Here is a 14,440-nt window from a genome sequence, read left to right on the forward strand (position 1 = left end):
GTGGGTTTTGGAAAATTTCTGAAAAATTAAACTTCTAAGCCTTGTAATGTCCCCAAAAAATAAAATGGCATTTCCAAAATGATCCAAACATGAAGTAGACATATGGGGTATGTAAATTAATAACTATTTTTGTAGGTATTACTATGTATTATAGAAGTAGAGAAATTGAAACTTGGAAATTTGCAATTTTTTGGTAAATTTTTTATTTTTTTATAAATAAAACAGTTTTTTTTTTTTTACTCAATTTTACCAGTGTCATGAAGTACAGCATGTGACGAAGCAATTATCTCAGAATGGCCTGGATAAGTAAAAGCATTTTAAAGTGACACTGGTCAAATTTGCAAAAAATGGCCTGGTCCTTAAGGTGAAAATGAGCCCGATCCTTAAGGAGTTAAAGGGTTTCTGTCACCAGATTTAACCCTACTAAGCTAGCTATCATTAGCGATGTGCTAATGTAATCTAAACCTAACTAGCCGATTCCTACTTTTATCTATGCCCCCGTTACGCCAGAAATCTAACTTTTATAATATGCTAATTAGCCTCTAAGAGAGGGGGGGGGGGCGTTGTTCCTGCTCCTAGAGGCTCCGTTCTCCCACCTTTGTTGCCTCCCTCCAAGTCCTGATTGACAGGGCTAGGCAGCGCTCGCATCTGTCTGACAGCCCTGTGCTCTGGTGAAATAGGCTAGTTAGGTTTAGCTGACATTAGCACATCGCTAATGTCAACTAGCTTAATAGGGTTAAATCTGGTGACAGAATCCCTTTAAGAGTTCAGTGGTTGGTTTTGTGACTGTGCATAGAGAGATAATTGTCAATCACTGATACATGTGGCTAGTGCTCTGCATAAATATTTAAAGGGAACCTGTCACCGGGATTTTGTGTATAGAGCTGAAGGCATGGGTTGCTAGATGGCCGCTAGCACATCTGCAATACCAAGTCCCCATAGCTCTGTGTGCTTTTATTGTGTAAAAAAAACGATTTGATACATATTCAAATTAACATAAAAGAGTCATATCTTACTTGTGTGACCAGAGAAGAGTCATATTTTCAAGCTCTGACTCATCTCAGGTTAATTTGCATATGTATCAAATAGTTTTTTTTTTACACAATAAAAGCACACAGAGCTATGGGGACTGGGTATTGCGGATGTGCTAGCAGCGATCTAGCAACCCATGTCCTCAGCTCTATACCTAAAATCCCGGTGACAGGTTCCCTTTAAGGTCTTGAAAGAAAATTTGAAAAATGCACAAGCCATTGAATTTTAAGCAAGAGAAGCATGTCTGTCTATAATTAATGTCAATACACCTATAAACATAGGATTACAGCACAAGTGTGGAGCATAAACCACAATACTTTAAAAAAGTAACCATGCATTAGTAAATAGTAGAAAATATACACTCTTTATTTATTGCAAACATCACATAATAAAATAACATTAATGTGGTTAAAAGCATGGAAGGTAATGCACAATGTCCAATGCAGAAATAAGACTGCAAAAGTGCAAAGTGGATAAAACATCAAACAAAGTATATAGTACCGACCGCAAGATGGTGCAGCCTCCAATTACTCCCCGGGGCTGCACCTCCCCGAGGCTGCACCATTTCGCAGTCGGTACTATATACTTTGATGTTTTATCCACTTTTCACTTTGCACTTTTGCAGTCTTATTACTGCATTGGACATTGTTTTATTGATGCACTTTTGGTCGGTTGTGTGGAGTTACAATGATAGTAGTTATATGTACGCACTGCCTTTTTGGTGCATGACCTTCCATGTGCTGCTGCTTAGGATCCGCTTTTAACTGCATTGATGTTATTATATTATGTGATGTTTGCAATAAATAAAGAGTGTATATTTTCTACTATTTACTAATGCGTGGTTACTTTTTTGGTGTATTATAATTCATGTCAATATCTTGTCAATACCACAAGCCGTATTTGTGCTATTTTTATTCTGTTTATGTCACTAAATGGTTTGAGAAGAATTAGGAGAAGAATAGAGTTGAGCGAACCCGAACTGTAAAGTTCGGGTTCGTACCGAACTTTAGGTTTTTCGGCACCCAGACCCGAACCCGAACATTTAGATAAAAGTTCGGGTTCGGGTTCGGTGTTCGGCAATTTTTATGGCGCTTTTTGAAAGGCTGCAAAGCAGCCAATCAACAAGCGTCATACTACTTGCCTCAAAAGGCCATCACAGCCATGCCTACTATTGGCATGGCTGTGATTGGCCAACTGCAGCATGTGACCCAGCCTCTATTTAAGCTGGAGTCACTTAGCGCCGCCGTCACTCTGCTCAGATTAGTGTAGGGAGAGGCTGCAGCTGCTGTGAGGGAAAGATCAGGGAGCGATCTTATAAAGAACTGGTTTATGTACTCAGCGATCTACAGAAAAAGTATTTTGTGGGTGCAGTGCACAATTTTTTTAAGCCTGCCCTGAGCCAACTACTGCTGAAAACGAACTTTTTTTTTCCATTTTATGCAACGATAGTGCACCAGCATAGGCTATCTGCAAGTCCAGAAAAGCAGCTTTGGCATACTGGGGTGAAAAAAGCCTCTAATATACTGCACATCTGGGATTAGACAAGCATAAGTGACTGTCACATTTAGGACAGAAATACAGCTTTTTGGTTACATACTGCACATCTGTGATTACACGTGCATAAGTCACTGTCACATTTAGGACAGAAATACAGCTTTTTTGTTACTGGGGTGAAAAAAGCCTCTAATATACTGCACATCTGTGATTACACGTGCATAAGTCACTGTCACATTTAGGACAGAAATACAGCTTTTTTTCTTACTGGAGTGAAGAAACTCTCTGATATACTGCACATCTGTGATTACACATGCATAAGTCACTGTCACATTTAGGACAGAAATATAGCTTTTTGGTTAGGGTGAAAAAAACCTCTGATATACTGCATATCTGTGATTACACGTGCATAAGTGATTGTCACATTAAGGCCAGAAATACAGCTTTTTTCTTACTGGGGTGAAAAAACCCTCTGATATACTGCAAAGCTGTGATTAAACGTGCATAAGTAATTGTCACATTAAGGCCAGAAATACAGCTTTTTTCTTACTGGGGTGAAAAAACCCTTTGATATACTGCACATCTCTGATTACACATGCATAAGTGATTGACACATTAAGGCCAGAAATACAGCTTTTTTCTTACTGGGGTGAAAAAACCCTCTGATATACGGCACATCTGTGATTACACGTGCATAAGTCACTGTCACATTTAGGACAGAAATACAGCTTTTTGGTTAGGGTGAAAAAACCCTCTTATATACTGCACATCTGTGATTACACGTGCATAAGTCACTGTCTCATTTTGGACAGAAATACAGCTTTTTGGTTAGGGTGAAAAAAACCTCTGATATACTGCACATCTGTGATTACACGTGCATAAGTGATTGTCACATTAAGGCCAGAAATTCTGCTTTGTCATACTGGGGTCAAAAAACCCTCTGATATACTGCACATCTCTGATTACTCGTGCATAAGTGATTGTCACATTTACGCCAGAAATACTCCTTTTTGGTTACTGGGGTGAAAAAAGCCTCTAATATATTGCACATCTGGGATTACACGTGCATAAATGAGTGTCACATTTAGGCCAGAAATACGCCTTTTTGGTTACTGGGGTGAAAAAAGCCTCTGATATACTGCACATCTGGGATAAAACGTGCATAAGTAAGTGTCACATTTAGGCCACAAATACCGTTGTCATATAGAGTTTAAAAAAAGAAAATTTAGTGCAATACCCTACATCGGGGTAAACATCAGCAGGCCGTTCTGAAACTGATGTGTTTGGGGGACAGGCCCCACACTGCGCAGGATTTGTGGCGGGGTATAGAACAACAGACCGACGAGTGGTTGCTGCCAGTGGGCCTCAAGCCCGGCCTGGTGGTGTGCGATAATGGGCGAAATCTCGTTGCAGCTCTGGGACTAGCCAGTTTGACGCACATCCCTTGCCTGGCGCATGTGCTGAATTTGGTGGTGCAGAAATTCATTCACAACTACCCTGACATGTTTGAGCTACTGCATAAAGTGCGGGCCGTCTGTGCGCGCTTTCGGCGTTCTCACCCTGCTGCTGCTCGCCTGTCAGCGCTGCAGCGAAACTTCGGCCTTCCCGCCCACCGCCTCATATGCGACGTGCCCACCAGGTGGAACTCCACCTTGCACATGCTGAAGAGACTGTGCGAGCAGCAGCAGGCCATAGTGGAGTTTCAGCTGCAGCACGCACGGGTCAGTCGCACTGCGGAACAGCACCACTTCACCACCAATGACTGGGCCTCCATGCGAGACCTGTGTGCCCTGTTGCGCTGTTTCGAGTACTCCACCAACATGGCCAGTGGCGATGACGCCGTTATCAGCGTTACAATACCACTTCTATGTCTCCTTGAGAAAACACTTAGGGCGATGATGGAAGAGGATGTGGCCCAGGATGAGGAGGAGGAAGAGGGGTCATCTCTAACACTTTCAGGCCAGTCTTTTTGAAGTGGCTCAGAAAGAGGATATTTGCAACAGCAGAGGCCAGGTTGTAATTTGGCCAGCCAGGGCCCACTACTGGAGGACGAGGAGGGGGAGGATGAGGAGCAGGATGGGGATGAAGCATGTTCACAGCAGGGTGGCATCCAACGCAGCTCGGGCCCATCACTGGTGCATGGCTGGGGAGATACGGAGGACGCAGACGATACGCCTCCCACAGAGGACAGCTTGTCCTTACCTCTGGGCAGCCTGGCACACATGAGCGACTATATGCTGCAGTGCCTGCGCAACGACTGCAGAGTTGCCCACATTTTAACGTGTGCTGACTACTGGGTGGCCACCCTGCTGGATCCCCGTTACAAAGACAATGTGCAGTCCTTAATTCCCTCACTGGAGCGTGATCAGAAGATGCGCGACTATAGGCGCACGCTGGTAGACAAGCTCCTGAGAGCATTCCCGACTGACGCTGGGGGACAAGTGGAAGCACAAGGCGAAGGCAGGGGAGGAAGAAGAGGTCACCAACGCAGCTGTGTCAGCACCAGCACCTCAGAAGGCAGGGTTAGCATGGCCGACATGTGGAAAAGCTTTGTCACCTCGCCGCAACAACCGGCCCAAATGCTGATATGGAGCGTGTTAGCAGGAGGCAGCATTTGAACAACATGGTGGAACAGTACCTGTGCACACGACTACACGTACTGACTGATGGTTCTGCCCCATTCAACTTCTGGGTCTCCAAATTGTCCACATGGCCAGAGCTTGCCCTGTATGCCTTGGAGGTGCTGGCCTGCCCTGCAACCAGTGTACTGTCTGAACGTGTATTTAGCATGGCAGAAGGAGTCATTACAGACAGACGCAGCCGCCTGTCCACAGCCAACGTGGACAAGCTCACGTTCATTAAAATGAACCAGGCTTGGATCCCACAAGACTTGTCTGTACCTTGTGCAGAATAGACATTTATACCACCATCAAACATACATTCTTGTACTCAAGTCAAGTGCAATGATTCTTTGTTTTCTTTTTTTTATTTGTCCCAATATTTTGGGGGCTACCTACCCAATAAAAAATAAAAAATAAACATTGTTGGCTACCTCCTCCTCCTCCATTGCTGCCTCCACCTACAACACCAGATTCACCGCCTCCTCAACCTCCGACTCCATATCCACCTCCTTCTCTGAGTTGCAGGTTAATAATTTGTAATTTTTAGTTACTTTATTTCATTTTAAGTTATTTCCCTATCCGCATTTGTTTGCAAAGCAGTTGCCATGCTCTTAAGAACATTTTACTGCCTTTTACATCCCTCTAGCCTTTTTAAGGACTATTTTATAGCCATTTTAATGCAAAAAAGTGCCAATTTTAGTGCCCTAAATTGAAAAAATTGTTATCTTCAATTGTCGGGTGACATTTTACCATTTTTGGCGTATACAAACCCCTGCTGTGCCTAGGTGACAGGGGCCTAAATCTCTCAAAATCCTCTGTTGTATTGCTGGGTGACATGAACCCCCTTTTGCCGTGAATGAACCCCTGCTGTGCCTGGGTGGCAGGGGCCTAAATTTCTCAAAATCCTCTGCTGTATTGCTGGGTGACATGAACCCCCTTTTGCCGTGAAGGGAAACCCCTGCTGTGCCTGGATGACAGGGGCCTAAATCTCTCAAAGTCCTCTGTTCTATTGCTATGTGACATGTACCCCCTTTTGTCGTGAATGAACCCCTGCTCTGCATTTCTGACAGGGGCCTAAATCTCTCAAAATCCTCTGTTCTATTGCTGGGTGACATGAACCCCCTTTTGCCGTGAATGAACCCCTGCTGTGCCTGGGTGACAGGGGCCGAAATATCTCAAATTCCTCTGTTCTATTGCTGGGTGACATGGATCCCCTTTTGCCGTGAATGAACCTCTGCTCTGCATTGCTGACAGGGGCCTAAATCTCTCAAAATCCTCTGCTCTATTGCTGGGTGACATGTACCCCCTTTTGCCGTGAATGAACCCCTGCTCTGCATTGCTGACAGGGGCCTAAATCTCTCCAAATCCTCTGTTGTATTGCTGGGTGACATGTACCTCCTTTTGCCGTGAATGAACCCCTGCTCTGCATTGCTGACAGGGAACTAAATTTAGTGAAAACATCTGTTACTGATTGGAAGATGTGCGACTACAAGCGCACGCTGATGATATCATTCCCACCTGACAGCGGGGGCACAGTGGAAGCCCAGGCATGGATCCCACAGGACTTGTCCGTACCTTGTGCAGAATAGACATTTATACCAGCCTCAACCATCCATTCTTGTACTCAAGTGCACTTATTCTTAGTTTTGTTTTGTTATATGTCCCAATATTTTGGGGAATACCCCAATTTAAAAATAAAAAATAACACAAATCAATGTTTGCATACCTATTCCTCCTTCACCGCCGCTTCCACCTACACCGCCACGTCAACCTACACCGCCACATCCACCCATCCACTGCCTCCTCAACCTCCTACTCCTAGTTCCAGATTGTTATTTTAAATGTTTCTGTATTTTATGTCATTTCCCTATCCACATTTGTTTGCAGAACAGTTGTCATGCTCTTAAGCGCATTTTAATGCCTTTTGCAGCCCTCTAGCCCTTTCCATGACTATTTTAGAGCCATTTTAGTGCCCAAAAGTTTGGGTCCCTATTGACTTCAATGGGGTTCCGGGTCAAGTTCGGGTCCCGAACTTTTTTTTCAAGTTCGGCCGAACCTGCCGAACCCGAACATCCAGGTGTCCGCTCAACTCTAGAGAAGAATGCAAAGAAGCAAGCAAAATGCACTCTTGTTTAGATTGTACTCAAGGTTTTTATAAAGCATTATAGTGGATAAGCAAATATGGATGGATAATAGTTAAAAATGTATTATCTGTGATTCAGTACCATGAACAGAAATAACAAAATCACAGTATATTCTGCAATTAACATTTGTTGGAGGGAGCGTTAAAAATTATGTTTTTTAAACTACATATGGTATATAAATACAAAATTAACCACATTAATAATTACATTGGGATAATATTTACAATATAGTTTCACTACTATATACTTTCACCAGATTGCTTTGTACTTTGCATTTTCATATGCTTACAAATGACTATGTATTTTTGTTTTTTTTCTAGGGCATGTATAGCTGTTGTAGCGGAGAAGATCCAAAGGCTATAGACCAACAGCTTCCTACCTTAAATCATTGTTATCCACCTCAAAGAATACCGGCCCTTTCAAATTCTGTAGCACCACCTCCACCACCATCTGCTCCTTTACCATGTTCCAACTTTCTGCCACGAGAAAGGCGTATAGTAGAAAGATGGCGCCATGCCAGGAGTCCTAACTGTTATAAAGATATGTATACTCCTACTCGCACTATACATGATCCTAATAGCAAAGTGGCTGCTCCTCGCCATTCCCATAAAAACACATTTTCTGATGGCTTTCACAGATATTATGGTCCTATTGAGCCTGAAGGACTTTCAGATCATTTAGTAGAGTCTGGACAAGCATACAGCAAAGACAAAAAAATATCTCCTTGTCAAATGTCACCACCAAGTCAAAGGGAACACTTCCTAGAAAATCCGCCATCTTATTTTGCAATTGTACGTGAAAAAGATGCTCCAGAGCCACCTGGTTGGCAATCAAAAATTTCAAGAGGCCTTTACGAAAATTTTCAAGGTGGAAAGGAACGGACTCCAAAATCAGGTGGTGGAGCACGGGGGAGTCGTACACCTGAAACAGCAGTTAAAAAATTTGACCATATGGGAAGTAGTTACCAAACAAAAAGTACATGTGAGATGGAATGTGAGGTATATAGTGGTGGTGGTCCAAATGCTAGCACAAATCGGCCAAATAAGGCCAGTGTGGAAGTCTGTGATGGTTCACACTATGGAGGTCATACAAGATTTACATATGAAGATGAGCGAAGTTGTGGAAGAGATTGCCACCATCGCCGGGAAGAGTTGGACATGGAGTCCCAACCATTGCTTCACAAAAAATCTAATCGTTCTCATATGTGTAGGAGCCATTCTCATCCCCTGGTTATGAATACCAATCAAAGTAAATATGCTGACCTTTCAGATTCTGATTCAGATGTGTGTGAGAGAGAGCCTCCATGTGTAAAATCAGAAATTGGTCATAACTGTTGGTATTCACCAAACTATTTCTGCACATATCCATCAAGAGACCGACAAACATCATCTGCACCTCGAAAACCCATGAGGTATTGGTCCGTAGATAAACTTGGCAAATATCGACAGTTAAGCAAGGAGTACCTTCCAAATACATGTCATGGTTCCTGTTATTGTAGTAGCCTAGAAATGTTACAGCCTCACTGTCATAAAGAGTCAAGATACTTCAGCTGCTCTGATGAAAAACTAGAAAGAAGATTGGATTGGGATCACTTACGTGGAGGTCACTGCTCTTTTCTTCACCATCATCATCACTCTTGTGACTTAGCCCCCATACATCCCACCTCCCGTAGCTTGGAAGACTTAAGCAGATGCCATTTAAGGTGTCATAAACACATCTTCTCACCAGAATGTCAACCTAGATCAAGTCATAGTGGAACCCTTTATAAAAGAAGGGGATCTGCCCATTTCTCTAGTTTGGAATCCGAGGTATGACCAGTAGAACAACTTATTTCAATGTCACCAATATTTAGTAATGGGAAATTTACCTGTGTTCTCTATGAGTTGAAACCAAAAATTATAATCTCGGCTACAGTCGTGAAAAACTTTTGTCTTACATGGGCCATAGTACTAGACTTCAAATCTTAATATCCAGATTTTACCAAGTAAATACCAAGGATCTTGTTTCTGTTACACAGTTATAATGTTGGAGCTTTGCATTAACTGGTTAATGTTTTGAGAAGAGCTTACACTTGTTTCCTACTGGCTGGACCAGCAGAATGACCCATGTGCAGTCAAGTCATGGAAGACAATGGTATTAAAAATAATAACAGATGGGAGGTTCAACTAATGTTCGAGGTCACAGAATTTGGCTATTGGGACATCACTATACATGATTTGGCATGTAGAAGTGTAAGAAGTGGAGAAATAGAAACTGATTAATGGACATAATTTTATTTGATTCTCCTCTTCTGCTTTTACATTTGAGGAAATGTTAAGGGCTTATTTAGACATTTGTAATACTTTTAAGCACACTGCAATAGATACATAATTGTGAAGGTAAAATTAGTATACTCATATAATTAGCTGTAGTATTCCTAGATCGATCTCTCCCCACCCCATTCCCCCAGCCTTTGGCTGCAATGTGCTTCTTAGCTTCAGAACAGAATTTTTAATGTAAAATATCAGCTATATCAAATAATATATTAGTTGTAAGGATTTTTTTAAATATTTCTTAGTTTTTTGTTTATTTTTGGAGACAAAACTGTGATATATATATATATATATATATATATATATATATAATGAAAAAAAAAACTTTTCAATACCCCAATGTTGCTTTGTTGTTGAAGTACATACAATTTATTTGGACATCTTGTGAAGGGTTTGTGTTCATATATGGTGGAAATGGTCAAGAGATTGATGTCTAGTATTTAAGAGGTAAGTCCTAGTTCCTGATTCATATCTTCTTCTGCCATAGTCCATTGATAATACATAAAGAAAAATATAGTGGCCTAATGTTGTAGCAATGAGCCATTGGCCTTTTCAGGTGAATTCTTATGTTTAGTATTTTGATTGTAGCACTAATTTTAGTTTTTTGCTGATTTACTCTATTGCCTAAGGTGGGTACAAATGCTGGAATATTGAATTTGCCCACCCCTGCACTAAAATTTAAAACTGAGACTGCAGAATGCGTAGCTCTTGCACATATTTTGTAAAAAATACTGTTTGCATGTATCACTCATACATGATACTCACTATTTTTCACATTGCTGATTGCAGCACTAGCTATATGAACATATAGTGTGAATGTTGCAGTTCAATATATGTACAATTACCATAGCTAGGAAATGGATACTACCACCAAGCAAATTGTAATATGATATCCTAAACAGTATGCTGCTGTATGGCTATATATATATGTATATACTCCTTAACTACCCTCTTTAGCACTGTGACCCCTAAGTGCCACAAAATGCTAATCAGATGTCAGTTCTGGAATATACTTATGGATGTGCCACAAAATTTAGAGCAGATGTCAGGTCTTGAGAAGAGTTATGGGTGCGCTTGAAAACAGTAATGTATTAAACATTTTAACCCATTTACTGTACATCTATATATTCTCGAAACATTATCTTCCCATGTGGACTTTAAGCAATTATATAAATGTATGTATGTACTGTAAGTATGTGAGTATAACATACTGTATTTTGGATCAGCAATGTTTTTTTTTTGTTGGAATTCAGATAAATCAGGCAAATATTTTTTTTTGCCTGCATCCACATGAAATCAGAGGCATACAGGGGTATAATATGCCCACAGACTTCTAAGAGTGCTTGTGATTAGCTATGATGTAGCTGTTTGCATAAGCTCTTAAGTGCCAAAACTTGGAATGAATCAATTCAGATGGATACACAGCTTTCCCTTTCTTCCCATATGGATCTGATTCCATTTTTGGCTTTTAATCATAGCAAAACCCCAAAAACTATTATAAGCTTTTCAGGGAAAGCTGGATGGCAACCAAAAATTTCAGTACAGTACTACTACATAGTGCTCACACATTGGTCTATTACAACTAATTTCAGCAATTTTAATAGAATTTTCCGAGCAAAGAGGTGTAACACGAGTGATTAGACTGAATGTCCTATATATAAAATGCATCTTATGAGAACTTCTTGATTTGATGTTGTCTTCTTGTCAAGTCTTGCAGTTGAGGAAACAGTCCTAGCAAAACTGAATTATAATTCCTAGTGCTGAGTATGAGACTGCCGGGTATGAGACTGCCGGGTATGAGTGCATGACTTTTCTTTCTAAAATTCCTTAAAGGAAACTTGTCCACAACATTATGCTCAACGAGGGCAGCAATAAAGAGGTTATCTGACCCACCAACCCAAAATTAAGTAATCACTAGAAGTGTTTAAAATAAGGTAAGAAACCTAGTATCCCAATTCTAGTCCCTTGTGGACTGCAACTGTGACATCCTTTCCTTAGTCAAATCAGATACACTGCTATACCCATTCAGTGGCCCTGGCAGTGATGTATCTCTGACTAGCACATGATCACTGAGCCTCGGAGGCTAGTGCCATTTGGAGACATTCCATCACTGAGGCATGTGCATGCTGGCAGCTGTGTAGAGGACTATGGCTGAAACATCAAACCTCTGGTCTACAGGGGACTGAAACCAGTGCATATGGACCCAGAGTACTGGAACATAGTAGCAATGAATAGATTAGTGAGTTTCTTTCTTAATTACTTTAATTTCTTAATTACTTTTGGCTTGGGGGCATTTCAGAAAAGAGCCACGCTTAATCATGAGCTGCCACTTCTCCTGGCCACCCACTCCCTTGGCGAAAAAAACTCCAATCGGCAGTTGCCTATAATAGACTGTGATTCTGGCAGGTGCTGTAAGTTCTCCAAAACAATTTAACATAACCATGTGACAGAAATCTAAAATCAAAAAGTCTGTCACCACTTTATGCTGGCCTCAGAGAGGGGAGCATAATGTTTATGACAAGTTTACTTTGAAGAGGACCTGTCACTACAAAATGCAATGCAATCTGCAGGCAGCATGTTATAGAGCTGGAGAAGCTGAACAGCTTGTTACACACAGTAGTTTTGTGGGAAACGTTTCAGTAAAATGTGTAACTTATACATTTATATCTCTGCTTTCTCTGAGCCCCCCTCCCCCCGAACAGCTCTCAGTACATGAGGGAGGTATAAACAGTGTCATTGATAACACCTCCCTTGTGTACTGATAGCTGTTAACTTAACTTAGAAAAGACAGAGATATCAATTATAGATGAGCGAATCAAATCCCACAAAGTGGAATTTGATCCGAATTTCAGGATAAAGTCGATTCGCCTCGATGCCGAATTTCCTTGTGCTTCGTGTAAGTGAATTGGTTTAATCTGAAATAGTATAAAAAACAAAAAAATGCATTCTTACCTCCTCCATTTGCTGCACAAGATTTCGCGCCAAATCTTCAAGCAAGATGGTGGCTGGCGGCCCGTCGCGAGCAAATGGATGCCGCAAGTTTGATTTAATTTTTTTTAATGTTAATTTTACACTGTTTTTACACTCAGATGCCGCGATCATGTACGAACGCGGCATCTGAGGGGTAAAATGACGAGGGGCGGCGATATCGCAGCTCTCTGTCATTGTACCCACTACTTACAAAAAAATGCGCTTCGTGACGAAGTAATTTGTCACAAAGCAAATTTTTGGGTAAGATTATGCGAATCAGCCGAATCGAACTTTTGAAAAATTCGCTCATCTCTAATATCAATGTACAAATTATAAGTTTAAATACATTTTTTCTTACAAAACTATTTGAAACCATTCAGCATCTCCTGCTCTATAACATGCTGCCTGCAGATTGCATTACATTTTGTGGTAACAGGTTCTCTTCAAACGTCTTTGTCAGGCACAGCTCTCTCAGGGTTCGCATTAGGCATTACACAGTGCACTAGCTTTGCCAGGACTGATCTTTTAATGTGCCATTGTCATACCATAGTGCTTGCTCATGTTACATTGATAATACTGTACAGTATATACCAGAGCATTAGAGATCAAGGCCTTTATAGTCTTTTGCTGTTACATATACTATAACTTATTTATAAATGCCATATATAAACCAAATTGATCCCTCAATGACTGACAATCAATATTCATTCTTATTTATTGTGTTTGAATTTATCCATTAAATAACCACGTTGGCCCACATTTATTAATAATAGGATATATTGCACCAATTGTCTATCTGTATGAATTTTCTGTTTATGCCGACTAAGAGCAACTGCACGTTTGTGCGACAAATTAGACTTTTTAAACATTTACCTTTCATAATTGAGTTTAAAAGTAGTTTCATAGCTTGATCACACCCACTTTAATGCCTTTTTCCTTTCTTGGAGTGAGACGAATGTCCCACTTATTGGCCCAATTTTAGATGAAACATTTTAACCTGTGAGATTTCTTCCAAAATCAATCGAACTGAATAATTAATGTGGGATATTCTTTGTTAATTGTATGGATAATTTATTATTATTTAATTATTTTATAATTATCCTACACATACAGTGGCAAAAGGAGATGAGCGAATTGCTAGAAATTAGGCTCAGATTTGATTTGGCCGAATTGGTCAATCAGTCTAAAATTTGGGTATGACTCTCTGAGTTTCCTAGAGCTGATATTTTTTCTCTCTAGTCTCTCATATTTTTCTTTTAGTTTCATATTAATTTTTTCTCTCTCTGTCTTTCTCCCCTACAGCATTTGACAGAATCAAATCACAAAAAATTCAGATTATGGTGAAACTTAAATTCTTACAAACTTTTGATCAAATTGTATTAATTTAAAATCAATTACTTCATCTCTAGTGTCAAAACGATATTATATTCTGTCCTTTAGAGATGCCCTGTCTTTATTGCTATACAGTAGCTCCCTGTTGAGGAGAGCAGAGTGTCTGAAATATAACACGGAGAAAGAGTCTAACAAGATGATAGTTTCTATTACAATTTTTCCTTTGACAAACCATCAATTAATAAAATGGACAGTTCATTTCTGAATAAATCCTATGAATGTAAAAGTGCTTCTAAATATTAGCATAAATTTGCACAGTTGTCTCAACTTTACCAAGTTTATTGTAAAATCTAAATACAAAAGATTAATAATTACATCAAATATGGAGTTATGCTTACTTACCATCTCTTTGTTTAATAGATATGATTGAAAGCCATGACTACTGTATATTGTAACTAAGCAGCCAGTCCAAATTCCAGCTAGTGGCGATCAAAGGTGTTGTGTCTAGTATGTCTAGTATGTCTAGATAGCGTAT

General features: G+C 40.4%; 1 protein-coding gene across 1 annotated transcript in view; it reads left to right on the forward strand.

Moving 5' to 3' along the window:
- Nucleotides 1–9,730, forward strand: part of GRIN2D (glutamate ionotropic receptor NMDA type subunit 2D) — a 642,162-nt gene extending 632,432 nt beyond the window's left edge. Inside the window, exon 12 of the mRNA XM_040434835.1 lies at nucleotides 7,612–9,730. Within this exon, the coding sequence (XP_040290769.1) occupies nucleotides 7,612–9,105 (1,494 nt within the window). The 3' untranslated portion in view covers nucleotides 9,106–9,730. The remainder of the gene's footprint in view (nucleotides 1–7,611) is intronic.
- The last annotated feature ends 4,710 nt before the right edge of the window (nucleotides 9,731–14,440 follow it).

Source organism: Bufo bufo, chromosome 1 (genome assembly GCF_905171765.1).
Source record: "Bufo bufo chromosome 1, aBufBuf1.1, whole genome shotgun sequence".
Classification (NCBI taxonomy): domain Eukaryota; kingdom Metazoa; phylum Chordata; class Amphibia; order Anura; family Bufonidae; genus Bufo; species Bufo bufo.